Below are 27,217 nucleotides of genomic sequence, written 5' to 3' on the forward strand. Positions count from 1 at the left end.
GGTTGTTGGTACCTATAGAGCGCAATACGTTATCCGGAACTGAGTAAGGATAACATCATTTCCTTGTCCTCTCTACGCTGAATTTGATGTATAAAATAGCATTTAAAGTTTTTACTGACAAACGGTTGCGAAGTAAATGCGCTTATTCCATTTGACTAGAAGTTCCAATTAGAATCCTAAAAAGAAGACTAATTAGAAGCTTCTGATTCCACTTGTCCTAATTTAGTAACTAAATAGCTCCAGTTCTGTCAAAGCAACAAAAAATTGGTCTTCTCATAGGCTTAGCTGTTGGCTCAATGAAAATAAAAATAAATAAAAGGCGAAACAGATGGTTGAAAGAATTTTTGCTCCAGGAAAAATTATCAAACATGAACTTTCTGTACTACTTGGAACCAGCAGACTTTAGAAATTACCTACGAATAGATTCCAGATCGTAATAACATTTAAGGCGAGGATAAACCTCAATTTGTTATTCCGCGACTTCCGGTTTACCTAGTTCCAATATAATAACGAAGTTTTAAAAAATATGAGGTATAAAGCACAATATTTAAAATACCTTAAACCATAAACATTTTAATAAAACTTAATACTTTGGCTGTAATTAATTTACAAACTCACCTCCGATAATTTTTCAGTTTCATCGAAATATAAGTATTAACTAGAATAATTATACATTTTATTTGAATAAATTGTTAGTAAATCTATATTAAAAATTCTTTAACCGAACAATTTTGTTTCTTAATTTTTATTTCTAAAGATATTTAAAAAAAACATGAAAAATAGAGAAAATCCGTTTGAGTGACTTCAATTTTATGCTAAGCTAAAATGAATCTTATTGCGATGTGTATACGCTTGGGCTTTGGTTGTGTGCAAAGTTATAGTTTTGGATTGAGATTAATCCCCGCCTTAATATTATTATATATTACATAAATCTTGTAACATCTTTAAAATTATAAAAATAATCATTTTTTTTGTATTTTTATTAGAATATTTTTTTGTCATTTTTACTCCAAAAGCATCATCTTTAAAAAGTTCAATTACGTTACTTAAAACTTCTTTATCTTTAGCAGTCGACATGGCGCATTCGTGATTCGTACCAAAATAAACACGAAAAAAACATTAGTGCCACAACAATCATCATTGATAAAGGTAGCACTCGTGACTCGTACGTCTTCACAGCTCACACAGTGAGGTGCGAATGTAGCCGTAGCGTCTAAAACTCTAAATCTTATTCCACCTTTCTAAATAGCTTCATAACTAGGATGCTAAATGATTTAGTCAGTCAGAAGCCACACTTTTTCCGATTTAGTAAACTAATTAGGATCCTAACTTTCTAAATGCTATTTCACTTGACTAAATTTAGTTACTGAATCATTTAGACGTCTAAATTTAGTAAGGTGGAATAAGCGCTTTATTAACTACATTCATTTGGCTGAAAACGCGTTCAATTCTGGCGGCGTTAGAATGTGGTAGTGATAATAATGAGTAATATTTAATGAATACTCTTTTCAGAGAAATTATTACTCGGTTTTAGTACACACGCTTAGTAATTGAATCGGATCATTTGTTTCAGGGTTTAATTTTTATTAAATAATTATATGCTATATATTATGCTAAACAACAAATAAAATATGCTAAACAACGTAAAAATATGCCAAATTTAGCATAAAATACGCTATATTGGCAACACTGCACACTTGAAACTTGAACTTGACAGTTGACACTGAACAGTGCACAGATTCAATACAATAAGGCATCCATTACACGAGGCATGCGGCAAGCGACAGTCAATTTCGTCTATCATGAATTATGTTTCAAGACTGATGGTGACTGATATATCTACTGACGAATGGTATTAGACGGTCACTCAATTCTCTTCGGTTTTATGTCAGTCAAAGTCAAAATTTTCAAAGGTATGTTTCTAATTTTTTTTCTATTTTGTCAGATGTGACAACACTCACTCAAAATTCGTGACTGATGGTTGCATGAAGCAAAAATCAAAATATCAAGATTTTCGTCAATCAACTTCATGCAACCGTCTGTCATACACGGTAGGTTATCCACCAGTTACACTTATACAGTCATAACTGTGGTAAAACTGACAGCAAAACCTGCCGTGTAATGGATGCCTAACAGACCTAGAGGGCCCACAGTTAAGTTAACTATGCGATACAGCCAAGAATCTTATTTATAGGGTAGATGACTAGTAGATTGGACAGTACCGATCATTGGAAAAAGCAAAAAAACACAATATTTATTAATGTTGCTTTAAAAATTGCCTGTATTTAAAGTAAAAAAAACGCTTGATTTTAAAGAAAAACAGGTAGTTTTTAAAGCAACCTTAATAAATATAGTGTTTTTGTGCTCTGTCCAATGACTAGAACTGTCCAATGACTAGAACTGTCCAATCACTAGTCATGTTCACCCTAATATAATATGTTTTTTAAGAGGATACACCAGGGGCGAGAGAAATTTAAAATAGGTATTTGAAAATGTATTGCTGTCTCACCAATCTCAAATCTCCCACCGCAGAGCGCGATAGAGACAACACGACAAAAGTTTAAATAAAAGAACAGAAAATCTTCGATTCGTTGTCCGCTGATTCCTTCTCCAAAACTTAACCGATTTAAGTAATTTTTTCATTAAGAATTGAAACAAGGCTTGAGCTGTGTTCCTATCTTTTACTTTTTTTGTATATTCTAGCCAGTTTTGTTTTCTGGGTATTTGAACACAGAGGAAAATCTGGCCATTTTTTTGGGTTTTTGGACGTTCTATCTTTTTTAATAATTAAATTATGAAAAAAAAAGAAAACATAGGGACATGCTAATAGTGGCCATAGATATTCAGGAAAAAAATCATAACTCTACCGGCATTAACCAGGGAGGAAACAGGGGACAGCGTTTGTATGGAAAAACGGCGTTGTGGAATCCTCTTATGTTTCTTGGATTTTAGCCTTTTAGGATTTTGGCCATTGCAAGAGCCAAGTTGAAAAAGCGGGAAATTTGAAACCTATATGGTTATTATTTATGTTAGAAATTGTTTAAATAATAATTGTTTACAATCATGATCAATATTTATTTACTCAGTTTAATTCTCAAATGTGAGTTTGATTGGCAACATAACTATTATTATACAATTATTTCATTATTATAAAATCAAGTTATTATTTTAAAATTTTATCAAATATTTATAAGGTAGTTCTAAAACTGTTATATTATTATGATTTATTTCTGAAAGGTATAAATAGGATAGTCGCCATATTGGTATTCTCATTACTGTTCTAAACGTCGAACCGACAAGTGTAATTAGTTACTAAAGTGTTACTGTATAATAAAGTACATAATTGATCTGATTTGGGTTTAACTTTTTCATTTATGTAGTTATTTATCTTTCTCCCAAATTTCTCCTGAAGCCGAATATTTCTGACAGCAGCTTTCCTCTGCAAGACAACTTTAAATCAAACCTTAAACTTCCTCTATCAGACTTTTCTTACTGCCAGATCCCAGACCACCTGTCTGGGCTCTGGCAGTAGGAAGCAACAGCTGGGAAGAATGTCCGGCAGTGGAAAAGGAGATTCCTATAGTTACCCCGAAGAAAAAAAAAGTGAGCTTTACTCCCTTTACTACCTCTTGCTTTACTACCTCCTAAACTAACCGTGACCGAAACTCCAATACTCCATAGTTATAATATAATGCTGGTCTTAAATCCTAAATCTTACTTACCTCTAGGGGTCATAAAAAGGAAAAGTTTTAGCTAATGTATAAAATTTCGAAAATCTAGCTGTGGCTGGCTCTTGGAGTCTTGGGTTATCACTTGGGTTCCATTATATTATTGAGCTTTTTAACATCATTTTTTTCTAATCTGAATATTTTGCGAGAGAGACTCTTCCAAAGTGGTAATATATGTGTCCCCTCTACATAGAGGGGACACATATTTTACCATTTAGAAGTTTCTAAAGTATGATAAGTCTAAAAAAAATGTATGATGTACATAACTATAAAAACTACCAACGAAAATTGGTTTGAACGAGATCTAACAAGTAGTTTTTTTATACGTTATAACCTACGAATAATAAAAACTTAGGAAACATAACTCCCATACTATTACCGTTTTAAATTTGGTTCCATTCGAACTGTCATGTAACGTCAGCCTTTATACCCCTCAAGGCCACCTAAATATTGGAAATGTATTGAAATGTGTACCTAAGGTACACTTTTTGACAAGTATTTTAGAGCATGTTTTTTGACGGAGTTACTCTTCATTAGTTTTTATTATTCGTAGGTATAATAAAAACTAATGAAGAGTAACTGGTAAACCTTAATTTGACTTTCATTAAATCAACTGAAATATAAAAATGAATCAAAAACCTTTTAATTTCATAGAAATAAACCTTATTGCTGCTGCGGAACCCTTAATGGGCGAGTCCAACTCGCACTTGGCCGGTTTTTACTATTTGATAAAAGAATGTTTGTAAGGTCAGTAATTTTATAAACCACTAGCCAATGGCACTAGCGGTTCCCCCGTGACTTTTTCCGCTTCAATACAGTAGATACACGTCCACGTGGACTTCAGTTTATAGTTGTTCCCGTACATCGCTTGAGTCGTTTACGCGCAAATCAGAAAAGTATATTGTGTGGGAACCGCACATTTTTCCGGAACAAAAAATATTCCTTGTCCCAGATTCAAATTAGTATCTCCAATCTCCATGTCACATTTCGTCAAAATAGATTAAATAGTTTAGGCGAGAATCATAAAAGTTTATTGTGCGGGCACTAGATCCATTTCTGTGGCGGGCACTGTATATTTTCCGGGATAAAAAGTATCCCTTGTCCTTTCCCGATACTGAAGTATTGCGATACCAAATTTCGTCAAAATAGATTGAATAGTTTAGGCGATAATCAGAAAACTTTATTTTGCGGGAACACTAATTTTGTCCCGGAAAATGTACGATTTTCCGGGACAAAATTAGTATTCCTTGTCCTTTCCTGAGACCCAAAGTATCTCCATTCCAAATTCTATCAATATAGATTGAATAGTTTACGCGCACAAGTATATTGTGCAGTAACCGTACATTTTTCCGGGAAATGTGTCCTGTTCTTTTTCGGGACTCAAAGTATTTTTATATAAAATAAAATAAAATGCCTTTTATTTCTTAACAGTAAAATAACATTATCTTAATACTATATAATATGGTTAATAACATTTTTATTTTGTTTCTACTGTAAGAACCCCTCCACAGGTGAAGGCCTCCTCTAAAGATGGGCCTCCGGTAAACTCACTCACTCGGCGAAACACAGCGCAAGCGCTGTTTCACGCCGGTTTTCTGTGAGGACGTGGTATTTCTACGGTCGAGCCGGCCCATTCGTGCCGAAGCATGGCTCTCCCACGCCAAAAATCTGGTTTTGGAGTCGTGCCACATGTCCGGCCCATTTCCACTTTAATGCTGGAGCTTTTCTAAGGCCATCTGATGCTTTTGTAATTTTTCTTATTTTTGTGTGTCTTATTCTCTGCATTTTGCTCACGCTGAGCATACTTCGCTCCATTCCTCGTTGACATGTTGTAATTTTATTTTTTACTTTGTTACTAAACTTCCATGTTTGGCAGGCATATAATAGGCATGGAGTCAGACATGTATCCATTAATTTGGTTTTCATTTTTATGGGTAAACTAGATGTCCCGCGCGGCTTCGCCCGCGTAAATTAGGAATTTTACGGAATCCGTATATTTTCCCATAAAAAATAGCTCTTATGTCCCTACTCCCTTCACTTGGTTTACTCTATATCTGTGCCAAATATTGCCATAAAAATTGCTCCAGTAATTTGTTATTTCTAATATTTCCCCCGTTTTTCGCACATTTTCCTGAGTTTCTTCGGTCGTCTTAGTCTTAGCGTGATAATATATAGCCTATAGTCTTACTCGATAAATTAGCTATCTAACACTGAAATAAGTTTTTAAATCGTACCAGTAGTTCCTGAGATTAGCGCGTTCAAGCAAACATACTCTTCAGGCTTATAATATTAAGTATAGATTGTTTTCAATTATCGCTTGACAAACTCGAGTCTCGATCTAAAAGACTATGAAAAGTACCAATAACAGAGTCATTATAGGCTCATAAGTCATAACCATAGGACGATGTATGGTATAATATGGTAGTGATGATGATGATGATGAATGTAATTTGCATAGTAGCATATGCTTTCCGTTCTTAAAACAACGCCGAAACTCCCAAACTTGTATCTATAAAGAATCAGGAGTTCTCTCAGCACCTTCCGAACCACGATATACCAGGTATACCTCGGTGCAAAATCTTACTTGTTGGTAGCATATGCGTAGAATACTGCTCACGAAACCGAAGTCACCACATGTTTCCATAAAAATTTTGAGGAGTTCCCTCGATTACTTATGCATCCTTCATCAGATCACCACTTTTGTGAATATAATACCAAACTGGGATGATACCCTATATACCAAAAGAAAAATTTTGAAAATCGGTTAACAAACGGCGGAGTAATCGTTGAACGTAAGAACACCTCCCCCATTTTGAAAGTCGGTTAAAATTGTCGGTATTTCTCTATAATAAGCTCTATCGTATCGACCATATAGTCGATTGTTGAGTATCCTTTTCTAAAGCCTGCTTGCTCTACAGGTTGGCTAGCCTCGAATGTTGTACTTATTTTGTTATTTAAAATGCTCGAGAAAAGCTTGTATATGCACGGTAACAAACTTATGGGCCTGTAGTTACCGATGTCTTTTGGGTCTCCTTTTTTGTAAATTAAAATGATGTTAGATTCTGACCACTGAGTAGGGGAGCATCCAGTTTCTAAAATTCGATTGAATAGGCTAGTTAGTCGGACTGAGTGTAATGTAGAGGCGGCTTTTAATGTCTCATTTGTTATATTATCCAGGGCCTGGACTCTTATCTGACTTTAGTTTCCCTATTGCTTCTAATACTTCAGATACTTCAATACAGGGCTCGCTTGGTATTTTGCTTGCAATGGTTGAGCTTAGTTGTCTGTATTCAGAGTTTTTATTCTGACTAGCTGTATATAATTGTCTGTAAAATTCTGTCACTACTGTGATGATGTCCCTGCATTTAGTAAGTGTTTTATCGTTGTTTTAGGCCGATCCATCTTTGTTAGTTGTTAGTTCTTTGTAGGCCTTCTTTGTGCTTCCTGTTTCATTCAGATGTTTTTCAAAAGTTTTATGTCTGTTGTTTGCATAGTCTTTCTTAAGGTTTTTACTACATAACTTATACAATGCAGGTAAATGCTTTTTGTAGCTCTACTTTTATTTTCTATCCGTTGTAGTTCTTGTCTTTTCTTTAGTAGCCTCAATGTATGAGTAGAGATAATTTCGTGATTTTTATTATTGTTACTCTTGTTTTTTGCGTACTGCAAACTTTTACCGATAATTTTTATTAGGTCGTCATAGTACTCCTGTATAGATTTTTGATCGTTCATATCTAGATTTCCTTGGGATGCATATGAAAATAGACTTTCCTTAAATGCTGAAATTTCTTGGTCTACTGTTAAATTAATATTTTGAAGGTTGCTATAAGTTCTTCTGCTCTTTTTTGACATGGCTAAAGTAATTGTTGCTCTGACCGCCCTGTGGTCAGATGGGTAACTCATGTTCATAACTTCTATGATCTGAAAAATACATGGTCGATTCGATAGTATGAAATCAAATTCATTTTTATAATTCCAGTCGGGCGATCTCCAAGTCCACCTTTTCTTAGGTTTTTTCTTAAAAAATGTGTTCAGAATCGAAAGTTTATTTTCTAAAGCAAAGTCTATCAATCTTTGATCTCTTTCGTTTCTTTCACCATATCCGTGCGGTTTCATAATAACGTATTCATCTTGTTTGGGCTGACCAATTTTAGCGTTTAGGTATCCCATCAATATGCAGTTTTTATGAGCTTTTTCTATTGCTAAGTTGACTTGCTGGTAGAAAGATTCAATTTCTTCCTCGCTTGCCTTTTCCGTGGGAGCGTAGACTTGTATGATTGATAGAGAATAGCTTTCAATTGTAACATTTAGTACTGCTACACGTTCGGAGAGACCAATATAGCTTTCGATGTTATTTTTGTGTCGTTTATTTATTATAAAGCCTATTCCATATCTTCCTGGAGTTTCTCCTGTATAACATAATATGAAGTTCTCAAACTCTTCTATTTTATTACCCATGCGTCTGGTTTCAGCTAGACCTATTATGTCAGATTTAATATTCTTGAGCGATTCGTTCAATTCTAGAAGACGTTCATATGAAGAGAGTGATTTTACATTGTAGGTAAGAATGTAGAGACTAGTTGATTCATGTCTTGATTTAATTATTTTTGTCTTTAGAGGGTTATGGTCATGATCCTCCACGGTGACCAGCCGGCTTGGAGAACGTGTTTTGCTTCTTGTATCGAGTTTTTGTTTGTAAGTTTTGTGAGATGGGGTCGGTAGTTGCTATTGTTGCTTTTTTTCGCTGTCCTGTATTTTAGGCTCGTTATTTAGGGTCTTGGTAGTCAAAAAGTTAAGCAATCCTGGCTTAAGCATACCATCCGAAAGATTCGAAGTTCTTCTGATGGCAGGAGGCTGGGTTTTGTTTTTCTTTACGGCCTGCGTTCTTTTGTCGGCTAGAGCTCTACCTCCGTTATTTTCTGGTGATATAGACATAGTCCTCTTGTTGCTACTCGTTGAGTTATTATTTTTGCTCGTTATTATAAGTTTATCATACTTTATGACAGCGGTATTCCCTTTTTCCTTTTCGATTTTAATTTGTTCTTGCAGTTGTTTTCTCTTCTCTAGAACAATTCGTGGAAAAATAAAATCCTCTTGTATATAATGTGTCCTTCAAGGCACTTTTTTGTTTGAGTATATTAATTTTTGTGCCCAAGGAAGAGAATGTAACCGAGATTGGTCTGGGTTTATCTCCTTTTCTGCCTTTTCTCTTGATCTCTTGTATGTCTCTATGTTCGATGTCTATAGCGAGGTATTTTTTAATGAATTTTATCATGTTATTTTCCAAGTTAGAGTATGATTTTTCTGTTTCTTCTATCCCAAAGAAAACTAAATTTCTTTGTTTTGCTTGTTTTTCTAGGACGTAGAGTATTTTTTCTTGGTTGTCCATTTTAGTCTTTAGATCTTCGTATTTTTCGTCTAATATATTGAATTTTTCATTCAGCATTGTGTGTATATTTTGGGTAACTTGTTCTGTCACTGTTTCGCTATTCTTCAAGATTGCTGCTCTTTGTTCGTCAAGATCTTTTTGGATGTGGCGAAGTGCAATCATGACTTCTTCCATTTTAATAAGAAGTAAAATTATACCTCAGATATTATTTTTAAATACTATTTATGAATATTATTTATGGTGCCGCTTTCAGCGCCCTCCTGTAACGGTTTCCGGAAATATTTGTGGAGATAAAAGAGCCCTCTGTTGGCGAATACCGAAACTATTTGGTCCGTGTACGTAGCTTGATCGATAGCTGACTTGTATTCGTTTTAGTTCTTCATTAAGTCGTTAGATGTCGTTACTTTCTTTGTATGAGTGATTTTTGCTTATCATGTAGGACGATTTTAGGTTATGAAACTTCTTTGTATTTTTAGGCGACACTAACTGTTCATAAACTTATTGCACTTCACTTCTTGGCGGTTGCTGTTTATTTGATTCAGTTTTTAAACCACTGTGAGATAGTTTTTTTTAAATAATGGCCACAACAAGCTGCCCGGTTTTATTTCACTTTTATTGTTTTTTCACTTTTTGTATCACTTTGTCCACAATATATGTTTGAGTTCAACTAAAAGTTTGTACATTTCATCCTTTTCTTTCACCTTTTGACCACTTATAAACACTAAAAAGTAAAAATACTTCAGAGCCGATGTAAACAGTGCCACACAAAGTATCTTTAAGTATACCAAATTTCACAAAAATGGGTCCAGCCGTTTACGCGCGATGTCGTGACCACGCGAAATATAACGTTCCGCGCAGCTTCGCCCGCGTAAATTAGATATTTCACAGACAAATTAGTCCACAAAAAATAGCCTATGATCCTTCACGTGGTCTATTTCTTATCTGTGCCAAATAACTGAAAAATTGCTCCAGTAGTTCGTGAGATAAGCCCTTTCAAATAATTTACCCCGTTTTTTCCACATTTTCCTCTATTTCTTCGCTCCTATTAGTCTTAGCGTGATAAAATTTAACCTATAGCCTTCCTCGACAAATGGGCTATCTAATTTTTAAGAATTTTTCAAATTGGACCCGTAGTTCTTGAGATTAGCGCGTTAAAATAAGCCCTTTCAAATAATTTCCTCTATTTTTCCACATTTTGCTCTATTTATTCGCTACCATTACTCCCACCGTGATAAAGTATATCATATAGCCTTTCTCAATAAATGGGCTAGCTAACACTGAAATAATTTTTCAAATCAAGACAGTAGTTCCTGAGATTAGCGCGTTCAAATAAGCCATTTCAAATAATTTCTCCCGTTTTTTCCACACTTTCCTCTATTTCTTCGCTCCTATTAGTCGTAGCGTGATAAAATATAGCCTTTAGCCTTTCTCGATAAATAGGCTTTCTAATACTGAAATATTTTTTTAAATCGGACCAGTAGTTCCTGAGATTAGCGCGTTCAAGTAAGCCCTTTCAAATAATTTCCCCCCGTTTTTTCCACATTTTCCTCTATTTCTTCGCTCCTATTAGTATTAGCATGATAAAATATAGCCTATAGCCTTCCTCGATAAATAGGCTATCTAACACTGAAATAATTTTTCAAATCGTACCGGTAGTTCCTGAGATTAGCGCGTTCAAACAAACAAAACTCTTCCGCTTTATGATATTAGTACAGATTAACGTTACAACTTACAAAAGAAAAGCAAGACTGGACTTCAAGTGACCGTAGAAGTGAAAACGAAACAGTAATATTATAGGTCACCAATTAGTTTCACTCGGGGTCCGTTTAAAACATGAAATGACGTTCACGGTCCACACATTTTTGAAAAAAATATTATTAAACAAAGTTAATGACGGAAATTACAAAGGTATTTATTTAGATATCAATAAGATGAGATACGGGCGTAGATATAGCTTTGAAAAGGTCCCTAACGTAAAAAAGCTGCCAAGTGCGAGTAGGAATCGCCCATGAAGGGTTCCGCAGCAGCAAATAGCCAACGTGTTTAGGAAATCAAAAATATTTTTTATACATGTACCGCACCGATATATTATTGTCGAAATTGGACAAGTAAGATGGATAGTAATGGGGGGGGGGGGGGGGGAGGGGGGTCCGGACCCCCAGGACAGCGTCATGGAGACTTAGTAGGTTTTGGGGACATTAGATAAAACTGATTAAAAAATAATAAGAGCGTTTTTTATTTTAGTGGTGGGTTCAGAAACTGCAGCCATTTTAAAGTTTTGAAAAAGAAAATATACTTATCATGGGCGTATATAAGGGGGGGGGGTCCTAGGGGTCCTGGGACCCCCCCCCCCTCCCATTACTATCCATCTTACTTGTCCAATCGACAGTATAATATTATGAACCGAACCGAATTTTTAATAAATAATAAATAAATATTATATTCAACATTCCGATATTCAAAATTTTAAATACTTTTGATTTCCTCAACACGTTACAGTTTTTTCTGATTTTTTTTTCCAACGAATGCAAAACCGTGGAAATCGGATCGTGCGCTCTAGAGTTATAGCGTCAGGAAGGAAAACCCGACTTATTTTTATATATTAGATTTGTAATAATTATTTTGATAATGTAAAGGTCAAGAAGCTAAAGTTTAAAGTTAGGAATGTCATATCTTCAAAGCGCATAGTAATTTGTTGGCGCATTGCGCGTTCGCCTTTCCACGACTGAGCACGTCACTTTCGTGCGGTCTCGATAACGAAACGAAATCGAATAGTGATTCTAATTTTGTTAATAAATGGTGCTATAAATAGACACGAATTGATTGAGTGTGAATAAAATTATGATTCAGTGATTGTTGTAGCGTATTTCAATTCAAATCAATATGTACAGGAGACAAGCGCTTCGCATATTGCCAGTTCTATTAATATCTCTATTCTCTTTAATAGGTAAGCCTTAGAAATAAGATATTTTTATATTCTGATATTAAAAATAATAATTTTCATTACAAAATCAGCCAAGTGCGTGTCAGATTCGCTCACGAGAAATTCCATAGCAACTATTTTAATCCTTAAAAAACCTACTATATATACAGTAGTATTTTTTAAAGATAATATAACCCACATCAAAATATTTAAAATTTTATTGTACGTAATTGAGAATTAAAATTCCTTATCTCAACAACTACTGACCCGATTTTTAAGAAACTTGTTGCATTCCCTAGGTTGAACAATACCTAGTACAACACAAAAAGAATTATCTACTTAAATCGAACTTGTAGTTAATGCGAACACATAATATTATAAAAACATACATACATACATACATACATACATACATACTCTTTAAATAAAAATCTTTGTATTGCGTTTGGGTTTTCACTTTTCATAATTTTTTAAAAGAAAATGTTGCCTAGTCAAGTCTAGGCATATCTAGTCTAGTGGAGATCTAAAACGGTGTAAAAGCTCATTCTTAGATATTTTAATTATGTAGGTACTTACCCTCATTGACGTATTTATCTACTTAAGTATATTTAAACCCAGTTCCAAAAAAGAGGAAGTACCTAATATATTTACAGAATTTGTAAAAATTTAACCCTTACCACATTATATAATTGTCACACAACCACCTGCAGTGTACGTATGTGGTATCTACCCCTGTAAACATACCCCTATCAGGGGTATGTTTGGGTATGTTATAGGTACCTAAAAAAAAGAGGAAAACAATTTTTTATTTAAATAATGTACTAATTCACTACTTTACTCATTATTAAACATGAATAAGTATCAACAATATTTTTCGAATAATTTTTTAGTCCCAGGAAAGGACATAGGATAAGAACTTTTAGTCCCGGAAAAATGTACGATTCCTGCGCGATAAACGAGTTTTGGCGCAACGGAGTTGCGGGCGTCATCTAGTTATCAATAAATCAAAACCTCGCATGATCGAACATCTTGTTTGATCATTCGAGGCAAATAGGCGCTTTGCTTTCAAAACAGATGTGTTGTGTTTTTTTATATTCGTCAGTGGAACAGTTTTTACGAACGGCCGATCACTCTTCATCAGTGCTGCTGCATGAGATATCTGCTGAGTCAAGTTAATCTGAAGGATAAGAAGGCCGGTCAAAAGCCGCAACGGGATAATATAATGTTGCGGCTTTTGACCGGCTTCATATCTCTGCATTCGTCGCTTAACCACCGCTCAATAAGAACTAAACATAGAGCCATTATTTCCAAACCAATAAAAAATAACAATTCATTACTTACGTAACCTCCTACCAGGGATCTCTCAGACCTCCGCAAGTCTTTATTTACTAACCTTAGACAAACGCAAGGCACGCCTAACCTTGCCGAGCCGTTGGATGGTAGCTATGGGCGCGGGGAAAAGGTACAAAAGCCAACAAGTCGATACAACACTCCAGCGCAAAAATATTAACAATAACAAAATCAGCAGGGTGGTCTGTGATTCAGGAGATACAGAGTTGGGAATGTGTGGTGGGCCAAAGCCCGATTAAAAAAGGGTGGTCTGTGAGAGGTATGGTAGGTGGTAATAAGGGTTAAGGTACTAGTCAGATAGATAAGTATTAAGTAAGGACGTAACGACGTTGTGTTGGTTACCCAGCCCCGATTTCTTGGAGTTTTCGTGTTTAATAATATTGTTGTGTAACAAAAGAAAGTGATAACAGGGTGTGTAACTGTACAGTACCGTCCTGTATAGATTTCCCGATTAAAGTAACAGCGCTTAAAGACTTAGGTACATTTGAATTCTATGCTTTTATGAGAAACACTTGACGCATACACGATTTAAAGTATTAAGTGTTTTAATATTTGTTTTGTTTCACCTGTATAGTGTACAGTGTACCGTCCATATTGTCGCTAATAATAATAATCATAAATTTTAAATTTATAATGCGAGCCTTATTATAAACTACCCAAACCTTTAGGGCCTACCGCAGAGCGAATTTATGCACGCGATATAGTCTCGCGATTTTATTCATATAATTTTTTCATCGGCAATTTTTTCTCATATTATTATTAGTGCTGATACTTTCAGAAGAAATTGCGAGAAAAAATCCGTGCGGTTAAATTCGCAGTGCGGCAGGCCCTTAGAGTAGTAAGTAATAACTAATAAGGTTTTAGGTAATTTACAAGATCATCATCAGCAGTTAATCTGATTGGCAGGTGGTCGGGAGAGTACGGGTCGCGTGAAGCGGCTGCGGGCGGACAGCGTGCGGGAGCCGGCGCAGGCGCTGGACGCCCCCGAGCCCGACCCCGCTCCCGCGCCCATCTCCTTCCTCAGCCCCTCCGTCAAGGAGTACCTGGAGCTCGGCAAGGCGATACCAGGTAACTAACATTTAAGCAAGCGACACATTATATATCGCGGGCTTCAAGCCAGAAGGGCGTATAAAAAGTCGTTTTTTAGGGAAATAGACCTCTGAAAATTTGAATGTGTCTATGAAAGTACTTCCTTATTACGTGAAATGATCTTTCGTATTTTAACTATTCCAAAACTCCCAATATATGTACTTACATCTATTTTCTTCTATATAAAAAACGATTTAATTTTTATACGCCCTTCAGGCATGAAGCCCGCCTACCGCCTACGAATACCTAGCCCCTCGATCTGTAGTCACGAAGCTACGAGTATGGGTAGCTGGTTCTTTACCGCTTATTTTGCTTTTTTTTCTCATATTATTACGAAAATATATTGATTTTGATTGAATTGGAAAGTTTTTACACACCATAAGTTTATAATCTAGTGCAATAAAGCAAGGGATTCATTTATTTTGGCTTTAGCATAATATATTATTATGTACCGATATTGGACCCCTCTTGATGTATTGATCTATTTTTGGTGGCAAGTCTACCGATAAAAGTCAAGGAATATCTTTCTTATCAGCAAGCGATCCCAGGAAACTAACGTTTCTATGCTCTTTGGTAAAGAGTGCTAACTTGAAAAGGCGTCTTAGATAGCTAACGCACTCACCGCCGCCCCTGGTTATAGGAATATGCCAAAAATCCCACTTGGCAGGGCGATTTCATGTAACTAACGTTCCTTAGCCCCTTGAGCAAGGAGTACCTTGAACTCCACGAGGTGATTCCAGGTAACTAACATTTAAGCGAGGTGCCTTTAAAGGAGCAGTCTGGGCACTTTTGGTCCTTTATTTTTGAGCAAAGCGAGCCTTATTAAAATACAATATACATTTTTTCTAAAACTTGCTGTTGCTTGGCGATTTTTGATTTATAATGAAGTTACACATACGAACTGGGAATGAGTTTAGTTGACTTAATAATATGTACTTGGTAGAACAGTTTAATTTTATGCCTGCGATAGAGATATGAATGCCAGACATAGAGAAAGTATAAGTTCATGCTGTCAGATTGTGGAACTCGCTCCCTCACACCATCCGTGACAGTCCCACCATTGCTGTTTTTAAAAGACGCTTGAAAGAGCACTACCTTGAATCTTCATCCATTTAAATACCAGTATTATATATACATATAGTATTTATTATAGTTTTAAATTATAATACTATTTATTATATTTTATTGTATGTTGTAGCTTTTGGTTTATTTATATATTTTTTATTTTGTCATTCATATCATATTATATCTTATCTGTTCATTATTATTATTATTACTATTATTTTATTAGTTTTATTTTAGAAGTACACTTTTATAATATTACATTCATGATTGTGCACGTCCTATCTGCTATCCTTATCCAATCTCTCTCCGTAGGGCTGCTGGAAGAGATTTCTATTAGAAATAAGCAGATCCTTTGTGTCGTCTTACTGTGTGAATTGTTATTTTGTTAATATTTCTTGCGCACAATAAATCATTAAATAAATAAATAAAATATAAGTATAGTGTGGAAGTATGGATTTCTTTTCCTCGAGACATTAGTTATGCTACTCATATCACAATTTACCACCTATTTATCCAAACATTTTGTTAGCTAATAATAATTGATAGAGTTATTAGTCATTATAGATGTTTGCTTGCATCATTGAGCACCAATAGCGCCAATAAAATGTACAGTCGTGTTCACATGACTGGATATACATCTTACAATAATTGATGACGACTGATTACGGTGTGTTGAACTGTGGGTATGAGACAAACTATTGTTTCCTAACGATTACCTGCATAATTACACACTCGAAATGCAAGTGTTTATTCATAATGACAGCAACTTCATTTGCAAATTGGGTTTGACTTTGATTTAATAATTTGAATTATGGTTTTACCAATAATCTTCTTTAAATCGCGGTTAAATTACGCGTACATGCAACATTTTTCTGGACAATGAAGTTCACCACTACGAGGATTAAGGTAGTTCTTCTATCGAATGGATGGTGTACTTGCCTTACCTAGGCTTACTCTGTAGACGTTTTCAGCTGTTCTAACTATAGGGTATAATTATTAAGCCGGCACACAGAGCCGGCCTATTATGAAAACTTCGATAATGCGATCCAGGATTGAAGCGCTATAGCTGTGTCTTGTTTATAGCAATAATTATTCTTTAAGATGATTATAGTGATGTCATCTAGATGATGATGATGCTAGGAACTAACAAATCCCACCAAAAACATTTTCATGTAAAAATGTTGCCAAGATGAGAACATAATATTATAGTTCGTCGTGTCAAAAAGTAGTGAGATCTCATGTAGAGCCAAGTTTCTAACCTTACATACTCAACCCTAAATCTAAAAACCTTAATTTTACCCTAAAGCGCGGCAAAATATTTGATAATAATATTATAATGTGGCAGCCGCACGAGGAGAATCTATAAACTCTACACATTAGTCAAAATCGGTGGCCAAAAAAAAAATTTCAACTATATGGCATTATTCAAACCAAAGTTACGAGGGTTCAAAAATACGACGAAACGTTTCGAGAAAAGGTAGGTAGTGCCCTTGCGCGCTTCGCTTGGCTCATCTTGGCGGGGACACTCCCGTGCCCCCAGATATGTATTTACCATGGTCTAAGGTATAACGAATAACGTGGTGCGCTCAACCTTGTGAGGCGAGGCTTGTCTTAATTGTATTAACAATCTCCTGCCATAAGCTCCAATTATTGTATTCTTTTAGGTACACCATTGTCTAGTTGAGCAATAGTGTTAAAATTAGGCTATGTTCTACGAAACCTTTTTGTCTTCTATAACTTAAAATAGTTTAGTTCTGAATTCAATACTTAAATACCTATCAAGAATTATAACTTTTTCTCAATAAAACTAGTATGAAGAATGAAGATCTTTGACCATTGCTGCATTGTATCGCGTAGTACTTTACCCATATTTTATGTGTATGTGTACAGTACTAAAACTTAATGCTTCTTGTGAAGCGAATTATATTTATTACTCTGTTAGCTCAATGATAACCTAATGCTCATACTAGCTTTTAGAAGTTTAGTAAGCTCAGTGTCCTTAGTCATCACTTTAGAGATGACCATATATCCATGATAGTGAAGCTAGCGTTAGGTCAGCTAAAAGTTACTAACTACTTGGAGGTAAAGTCTACGTGGGAGAGCCATGCTTCGGCACGAACGGGCCGGCTCGACCGGAGAAATAGCACGGGCTCACAGAAAACCGGCGTAAAACAGCGCTTGCGCTGTGTTTCGCCGAGTGAGTGAGTTTAACAGAGGCCTTTTCCCTTCCCTACCCTCTCCTGTTTCCTTCCCTACCCTCCCCTATTACCCTATTCCCTCTTAAAAGGCCGGCAACACACCTGCAGCTCTTCTGATGCTGCGTGTGTCCATGTGTGACGGAAGTTGCTTTCCATCAGGTAACCCGTTTGCTCGTTTGCCCCCCTTTTTTCATTTAAAAAAAACTACGACAGTAGTAGCGAAAAAAATGTGCAACGCATAAGGGACACATTGTAATAATATATTTCAAGTTCAGGGTTCCGATATTTCGAATGTAAATGCGTGTCCGCAATACATAGAGGTAGTTATGCGTTCGCGTGCTGGCGTAGAACGCGGTTGAGTAACCAGTGGGTGCTATTTATTGGCAATGTGCACAAAACGTCCACTCCGCAATTATGTGGGTCGCTGAGTTCATACATATTCGGGTAGCGGGCTGGATACTATGATAATAATTATGACTAACATATTAACAATATTTACATAACAAACAATATGAAGGATAATATCATAGAATTCGTGACACCGGTTTCGAGACTGTACGTCGTCGCATAGGCCAGCCATTTCTTTCTGTTCTGTTAATCGATATGGTACCTTTTAGACTTGTCTATAATTTAATATCAAAATAAATAAATATGGGTCATGGAATAAAATGATAAATTTAAGAAATACTGGATGTACAGCTTCGTAAACGCAGTAGAAAATCCCGGAAAAAACACGCTGTCCTACGAAAAAAGAAGTCTTGTGTAAAATTGGCGAGAAATATCACGTCCCGTGGTCAACTCTACTTTTGTCACAGAATATAAACACACCGGCAAAATTAGAGGAACATAACAAAATTTTAAAATTTTTGGAAATTGTCCACTGTTTTTTATATATTTATTTATTTAATTAGGTACTAATTGATTATTAAAAAATAAATTTTATATGAATTTAGGGCATAAAAACGTGAAAAATAGAAAAAAATCGGCAAAAATTAAAATTTAAGAAAATCTTTGAAATTTCAGTAGTAAGTTTTTAAGTTAAATTCTCAATTTTTATTAAAAAAAATGTCATGTTAAAAGCGTGTAATGCCTTCTATGGATCTCAAGAGGGCCCGGATACGCCATTCCATGCTTGCATTTTGATTGTCAATAATTTCCTGTGGGATATTCTCCTACTCCTCCAGTAGCGCCAACTCGAGGTCCTGGATACATTTTGGACCGGAGTTTTAACTCGTACCGTTCACCCATTTATGTGCCACATGTCTTCAATCGGATCCACATCCGTAGACCGCGCTGGCCTCTCCACCTGGGCTATGCCAGCATCGTTTAGGTAATAATGCCCGATTTTTTTACTCTATGGACGCCCCAAAAATTGAAGTTGCTACCTAAAACTGTGCAAAAAGCACACCATGCAGTTCCAGGATGGCTGTGCTATAGCCCTGTACTCTCAAAGTACCATCATCAATAATCATCAGCTCCGTGCGGGTTCCAAATCATATGCCACTCCAAACCATTACGAAGCCTGCATCATAGGCCACTGTTTCCGTTAAGTTTGATGGCCTATAGCGTTCCTTACGATTTATCCACATTCTTTATCGCCTGTCAACCAAATGTACACAGAATTTGCTCCCTTCACTGCACAGCACAAGATTTCACTCACTTGTCTAATTTTGATGTTCACGCGCAAATCTTGGCCTGGCTCTTCGGTGTCCAGTCTCAAGTTTTGGTACCCTTACAGGCACTTTTGAGTTTAATTTAACTTCTATAAGTCTTCTTCTTACTGTACAATCACTTATACGTACATCTCGGACCTGTTCCGACAGGTTTCGTGTCTGCATAGCAGTTTAAGGTCGATTTCTCAAGGTTTGTTTCTTTACAAAATGGTCATCCTGAACCATTGTCACCCGATATCTGCCTTGTTCTCATCTCTGAACGTAAGATCGAGTCTCTCTGTGGTGTTGAAAGTTACGATGGACTACGGAAGCCGACACACCTAAGGCCTGACTGACCGAACGGTAGGTGTGACCTTTTTCTATCGTGGTTACAACTCTAGCTGTCGCAGATGCTGGGAAATCACTAATTTTGTATCTAAGCAATGTGTTCTTCCAAAAACCAAACAATCAAATAAGCTGAGCATACCTTGCACCCCGCTAAAACGCCATTCTTATCAGGAACACTTACAACGTCAATCATCGAAAAACACTTATTAGGGCATAATTGCTATAAAAACCTGTCAACTTGCCAGTTTTGTTCAATATTTTATTTCTTAAATTAGCTTAGTAACTATAAAAAAGGATTTCACTCAGCCCGACCCACTTGAGTTCAAGTTGTGGCCCTTTTTACCTATGTTCCTCTAATTTTGCCAGTGTGTGTATATTAGTAGTACCAACTTTTGTGCAAAGTTTTATCAAAATCAAATCTAGCAATTTCAGAGCCTAATCAAATCAATTTTTTATGAAATAAGGGGGCAAACAAGCAAACGGGTCATCTGATGGAAAGCAACTTCCGTCGCCCATGGACACTCGCAGCATCACAAGAGCTGCAAGTGCGTTGCCGGCCTTTTAAGAGGGAATAGGTTAATAGAGGAGGGTAGGGAAGGGAAGGGAAGGGAATAGTTGAGGGTAGGGAAGGGAATAGGATAGGGGTTAGGGGATTGGGCCTCCGGTAAACTCACTCACTCGGCGAAACACAGCGCAAGCGCTGTTTCACGCCGGTTTTCTGTGAGAACGTGGTATTTATCCGGTCGAGCCGGCCCATTCGTGCCGAAGCATGGCTCTCCCACGTATATGTCAAATCAATTCCTCATTATAAGTAAGAGCAAAGAATGAAGTGCAGTAGTTACTTGTTTATGGCTTACCGTAATCGTTCTTCTATTTTAATTAGGTACATAATCGTAGTAAAAAACCTTACGTCCTTTTAATAATACTAGAGATACCCAATGGTCGAAATTCGACCTAAGTTTTAATGACATTAGGACTACTACGTTTAATTAATAAATAAATATTGACTTTATCATATTTTTTTCAACTCTCGTCTCTGGGACTCAGCTGATCTCAGACTGGCCGTGTAAAGCGTTGTCTAATAGTATCTAAGATTCAATAAAAAAACTATAATCCATTTTCAATTTGTCAACTTGTTGTCAACAGACTTCAACCATAAATAAATGAGTATAATTCGTATGTATAGGTTTGTCACTCAAAAATCTGTCATCTTCTTGAGCGTGCGTATTGTAGTGTGTGTAATGTTTTATTTGTTAAAAAAATGTGTGATAAAAGCATAATTTCCAAATAATATTAGCTCAATGCACTCCTTCACCATATACATTATAACTGTGCAAAGCTTCATTCACCTACGTTTCCGCATTTTTCGTCAAAAGGGATACAAAGTTTTTCGCTTGCGTATTAATATATAGATTTTAATTAACAATAGGAGACAAATATGCATGTTAATTTACTTATTGCTGATTTTCTTATCAAAATTCATACCATCATGTAAACGAAAAATGTTGCAGAGAAACTGTTAAAGTTATACTAGCAATTAGCAATTACTAGGCTTCTTACAGAATATCTTTATCTAAGAAAATAACTAATAAGATATAAAATGAGGCGTCACTATCCACCGAGTCAATCTGTTAGCTATAGGCTGTAAGGAGCTAATGCTCTTTTAAGAAAATCACCCTGACATTACTAGCAGGCTTGAGGTCGACCCGAGCTGTTATGTGACGAATGTCGTGTGTGCTACTGCATTGAAAATTCAAAGAAAATTAATTACTTTGAACGTTCGATTCTTGAGTTTTCATGCATAATATGATAATTTATGATATAATATTTTAGTCACGGCAGGCAATGGTTGTATAAGAAAATTAGCTTCTTGCAACATGTTTTCATATGATATATGCGTAGAGTATAACTGGAGTTCTGGCTGCAGGGTCAAAATTCAAACCACTCTATTTATTTGCAACCAGCTTTTGACCATGACTTTGCACAGGTAAATTTAATACCCTACGTGAAAACTCTACTTTATTTGGGATTCAAAATAGCAGAACTTTAGAGATTAATCCAGGACCTAAACTTACGAAATTTCATCAAAATCCTTTCACGTACACATATACCGTTCGCTTTCATATTATTAGTAAGATTTACTGTACTCATAAAAACGTGGGTCAAAATTACAATACTAGATGATATTAAGCTTTAATCGAGGAACATAACCTGTCGTGTTTTACACAAGGCCGAATAGGCATTTACAAATTTAAGCAAAAAGGGTCATTGTAATGGGCAATTATTATATTTTGCCATGGCATATTTAGTACGTATGTCAATAATGACTATGGTTTATTTGTGTGCATATTTGAATCGCAGTTTAATATTATTACAAGACGTTTCACGTGACTTCGCCTGCGGATATAAGGAATTCTGCGGGAACCGCCAAAATCGCCTATATCCCATGTTTTTCTGCAAAAAAATAGCCTATATCCTGCCCCGTGGTATATATAACCTATGCCCTACCGGCCTATATCTGTGCCAATTAAGATAAAAATCGGTTTGGTGGTTCGTGAGATTAACGCGGTCAAATAAACCGTAGTGCATAACATAGATCTTCAAATTTTAAAAATATGGTCTAAACATTCTGCCATTCTGGTGCCAAATAATAATACTAAAGTATAAATGGGGTCTAAACGCAAACTCAACTACACGTTTTATTGTATTTTCATTTTGGGGTGTGCCTAACTTCGAAACCATCTATCACAGTCCACAGAGATAAGAGAGTGTACCAATGCAAACATGGTATTATATGATTTGTTGGTGTGATTACATAAATCATACACTATTGCACATTCTGTAAAATATTTTTGTTTTTCCCGTATACTTGTACATCTTACATAACTCGCCTACGAATGTTTATACTGTATACACTAGGTATATTGACATTTAACGTGAGAGTCGGTATTGCCCTAACGTAATATTGCACACGAAAACAATGGTCACAACTCAATAGTCAATACAATTATTGACTATTGATCTATTGTGTCTAGAAACACAAAAAAATTAAAAGCTAAGAAAATCCGCCAGTAAAAGATAAACAATTGGGTAGAGGTTTCGTCTCTTATATTATAGGATATAATATTAAACTATTCTTAATTATTATTAACTTTGATGATAGAAGCTAAACCGTTTTCAAGAATCATCTTTATAAATATAAAAATGAATGTCTTTTTTTTGTCTCGCTATAACTCGAAAAACTGCTGAGCCGATTTGCTTAGAAATTGAAAATATTCCTGGAAGTTCAGAGAAGAAAATGTAGGAGTTGAGTTATACGAAGTTCACGGGTCACCTAAGTGTTAATAAATAAATAATAATAGGTATTACCTATTATTATTTATTTATTAACTGTCTATCTGTTTGGTTTAAAGTTATCCCTAATCGATGTAAGTTGACCTTTACTTTTTAATTAAAATTTATTCGATATTATGAAATGTATTAAAATTGCAAAGTTATTGTCGATTGATGTCTCAGAATCATTAATTACAAAGATAAAAATTGACAATAAATTGATGCCATTACCATTTATCAGTGTGGTTAAAGCAAAATTTGCCGACTGAAGATTTATTTAGCGTTTGTTGTTGGCTGATATTCAAATGTCATAGGTTAGAACTGAAACTAGTTACGTCTCTTCCTTGTACCAATTAAGTACGTTTTCGTATCGAAATAGGAAAACCTATTTTGATGTTCAGTGGGTTAAAAATAGTTAAAATTTAGGCATCATTTGAAAATTAAAGAAAGAAGAAAATATTTTCAAACAACAAATTTAACTCCTAGATAAGTACTTTCTACATTCTACATAGAGCAAGTTTAGAACATACCGAGAAGCAAGCGCATATTTTCCTTATTGTTATCTGTGTAAATAACAAAAATTTACTTCATAATATTTAATGCGATACTGAATACTGATAAAAAATCTGACCCTCATAAGGTTCACCGGAACAAACATCTAAACAAGTATAAGACCTTTGCTAACAGTTAGCGCATATTGACACGTTATAAGGCCAAACTTGACTTTAATGAATTATAAGTACATAAATAGTACCAGTTTTTAGTTCCTCATATTTTTGCGATATTGTCGGAAAATACAGCTCAATATATTGTTGTTATAGACTAAAAACTTCATAAGCTAAGTTTGTTTGTTTACATAATATTATAATACTGTATTTTAACATACCGAATTTAATAACTTTACACAAAATTAAATAGTATCCACAATGATAGGATAATATAATTATAAATATTATGCTCATCACAACTAGGAATGTTCTTTAGCCATTGCGCTAGTAAAATGTGTTTATTCCCGTTAATTTAATAAAATAGTTTCAGAGATTTATAATTTACTTTTCTGTATCAGAAACATTGAGCAAATGAATACCATAAAAATTGCTCAGTTTTTTCTACACAAAAAACATACCTAAAGATCGCAATAAATTATAACAAGATGTTATCACATCCTTTAAAACTAGCTCGTGTTTTGCAGCAAAAACAAGAAAAGTGTGATAAGTTTCGCACACTGTGTGGTTCCGTACATTATGGACTTTTACCTATTAGACTATCTTTAGATAGCACAATTCCAAAAAACTCCAAGTCCAAGTTAGTACGAACTACACTTCGTACTAACTTGGAAGATCTATGACTCCCAGGCAGGGAATGAATTTCCTAAATGGTTAAATCGAATAACATAATATAATATACAAATTACTGATAATATTATACGAATTACATTAATAATAATTTTCGTGTTTATATGATTTGTTTTGCTCAATGATCGGTCGGGCTGATTTTAAATATTTTATACACACGCTCAACCTTTTATGTTTTTGTGCGCATAGTTCCCAGTTTTTTTTTAAATAAAATCATTCTTATTAATACGCCTCTTCATCGTTGAGTTATGGTTAGGACTATGCTAGCGAACAGTTAGCCATTCAGTGGGAACACCTTTTCCTTATCTATTTATAGATGACGTCACTACTTTAGGTAAAGGTCAATTTAAGTGTTAGTCATTTAAGACACGTTTTTCTCAAGTTTATTGTTTTCAAGGCACGGAACCCCATAAAGTTTGTATGCAAGCGTCTTAGCGACACGTCCGTGGCTCTATGGGCTTGCGCCATAATGTTTATAGTCGAGTTGTGCAATACCACTAACAAGTATTAATACTTAATGACAAGAATACAATACACCTGGCCTCGGTGGAGACACTAATTTTGAGCCTTACTAATGGTCCATGCATGTGGAGATTATGTGCACAATGTATAAAGCCTTTGAAGTATTGACTGTTCAAATCGGTTTCAAGTTCCTTCGCATATTGTGGACTCAATAAAATTATTTTAATTATTATAATTATATTTTTATTATTATTTATGTATTGGCAAAGGTTTTGTCTGTATATAAAATATCATTGTATCTTTTGTATTTCTTATATTATTTGAGACCTTAGCTTACAATTCTATACAAACGAGGTTTCAAAAATCAAGGAGATCCCATGTTTGGCTGTACTTATATGTTTTTAATTAGATACTACTAAAGAACTTATTGGTGGACGGTGGTTACATCCGATTACTTGGCAATTGTCGATAAAGCAATTGATATTGCCGATCGTAATTTATTGGCTGGAGTCATTTCCTAGTGTTTTGGAACACTCGCCCTTTATCGGGTCGTCCTTATTTTAGCACGGTACAGGTATATTGCAACCCAGATAGATGTTAGATCGGTAAGGCCAGTGGGTTGGCTGACTTGGCTCCCCTGCGCCTTTCGAGTTATATAAGTCGTTAATTGCGCGCAAGTATCAAGATCTTGCAACCGTTTGATAAATGAAACATCTACAATATTTTAGAACAATGTGATTAAAACGTTGATTAATGCTCAATTTAAATTATATCTAATATCTGTAAAACAATAAGGAAAGCAATTAAAAGTTTCAACATTGAGAGGAGTGAATTTGTTAAGTCTGTGAAAGGAAAAGTGTTTGTTGTTTACAACATTGAATTTTTCAATCTATACATGGGTCACACTGAAAGTGTTTAGAACTAGCCAGTTAGAATTATTACTAATGAAAACTTTTTTTAAATTACAATTTTAGAACTCTAGGTATATTACATTTATTTGTCGTTTGTTTTGGTGAATTGCCGGCAAATCTAAAACTCTTGTTACACGTGAAAATGAACTTAACGCGAGAAAATTTTCTGTTAATGATTTTTTATGACTTTCGTTGTGGGCATACTCAATAACAAAGCTTTGATAGGCTGCTATTACGATTTCATAATGAAGCCCCATCTCGTGTCACTATTTACAATTGGTTTAACGAGTTTAAATGTGGACGCAGCAATCTCACTGATGATCCGCGTGAGGGACGTCCTTTAACAGCGACTACTGAAGTTAACATTAGTGTTGTGCGACGCATGATAGAGGGAGATAAAAGAGTGACCTACCAGCAGATACAGGCAAGCCTAGGCATTGCTATGAGTCAAGTTCAAAAAATATTATGATAGATAAGTTCAACGGCGGTGACTCAAATGCTGTATTTAACAAACTCACAGGTGATGAAAGCTGGATATATTGCTACTAACCCGAAACCAAAAGACAATCAGCTCAAGGGGTGTTTCCTTTCGAGGTTTGGCCAACTAAGGTAAAGAAAGGAAGAAGTCAAGGCGAAAAGATGATTGCCTCATTCTTTGGTCGGAAATGTAATTTTGCGACAGTTGTACTAGAAGATGAAAGGAAAATTACTGCAGAATGGTATGTCAATCGTTGTATGCCTGTCGTCTTGTAAAAATTTCGACAGCAGCGCCCTCGAAGCAGGACACTCCTTCACCACAACAATGCTTCAGCGCACTCCGCGAGACGGACTCTTGAATATTTGACGTGTTGAGATATTGAGTCATACGCCATATAGTCCTGGCCTGGCGCCCTGCGGCTTTAATTTATTCTCAAGAAATAAAGATAAAATTCGAGGTACTCGCTTTACGAGCCCTGAAGATGCGATGAAAGCGTACGAAAATGCCACAGATGAGGCCCCTAAGGAAGACTGGGCCCACTGCTTTTTTCGGTGATTCCATCGAATGTGACGATGTATAGAAAGGAACGGAGATTACTTCTAAAAACAATAAAAGTATTGTCAACTTTCTACATTAAGCCGTTTTTCATTTTCTAAACATTTTCGGTGTTACCTAGGTACTAATATTATAATTGGGAAGAGTTTGTTTGTTTCTTTGTTTGAACACGCTAACTCAGGAACTACTGGTCCGATTTGAAAAATTATTTTACTGTTGGATAGCCCATTTATCGAGGAAGGCTATAGGCTATATTTTATCACGCTAAGTATAATAGGAGCGAAGAAATAGAGGAAAATGTGGAAAAAACGGGGAGAAATTATTTGAAAGGGCTTATTTGAACACGCTTATCTCAGGAACTACTGGTCCGATTTGAAAAAT

The 27,217-nt window shown here is 35.4% G+C and overlaps 1 protein-coding gene and 1 pseudogene across 1 annotated transcript in view; one reads left to right on the forward strand and one right to left on the reverse strand.

Annotated features, from left to right (window-relative positions):
* Nucleotides 1–7,950: 7,950 nt before the first annotated feature.
* On the reverse strand, nt 7,951–9,291 carry LOC121725396 (annotated as a pseudogene).
* Nucleotides 9,292–11,826: 2,535 nt separating this feature from the next.
* Nucleotides 11,827–27,217, forward strand: part of LOC121725766 — a 34,871-nt gene continuing 19,480 nt past the window's right edge. The window contains exons 1-2 of the mRNA XM_042112866.1: nt 11,827–12,064; nt 14,297–14,458. Of these exons, the coding sequence (XP_041968800.1) occupies nt 12,001–12,064; nt 14,297–14,458 (226 nt within the window). The 5' untranslated portion in view covers nt 11,827–12,000. The remainder of the gene's footprint in view (nt 12,065–14,296; nt 14,459–27,217) is intronic.

Source organism: Aricia agestis, chromosome 3, assembly GCF_905147365.1.
Source record: "Aricia agestis chromosome 3, ilAriAges1.1, whole genome shotgun sequence".
NCBI lineage: Eukaryota > Metazoa > Arthropoda > Insecta > Lepidoptera > Lycaenidae > Aricia > Aricia agestis.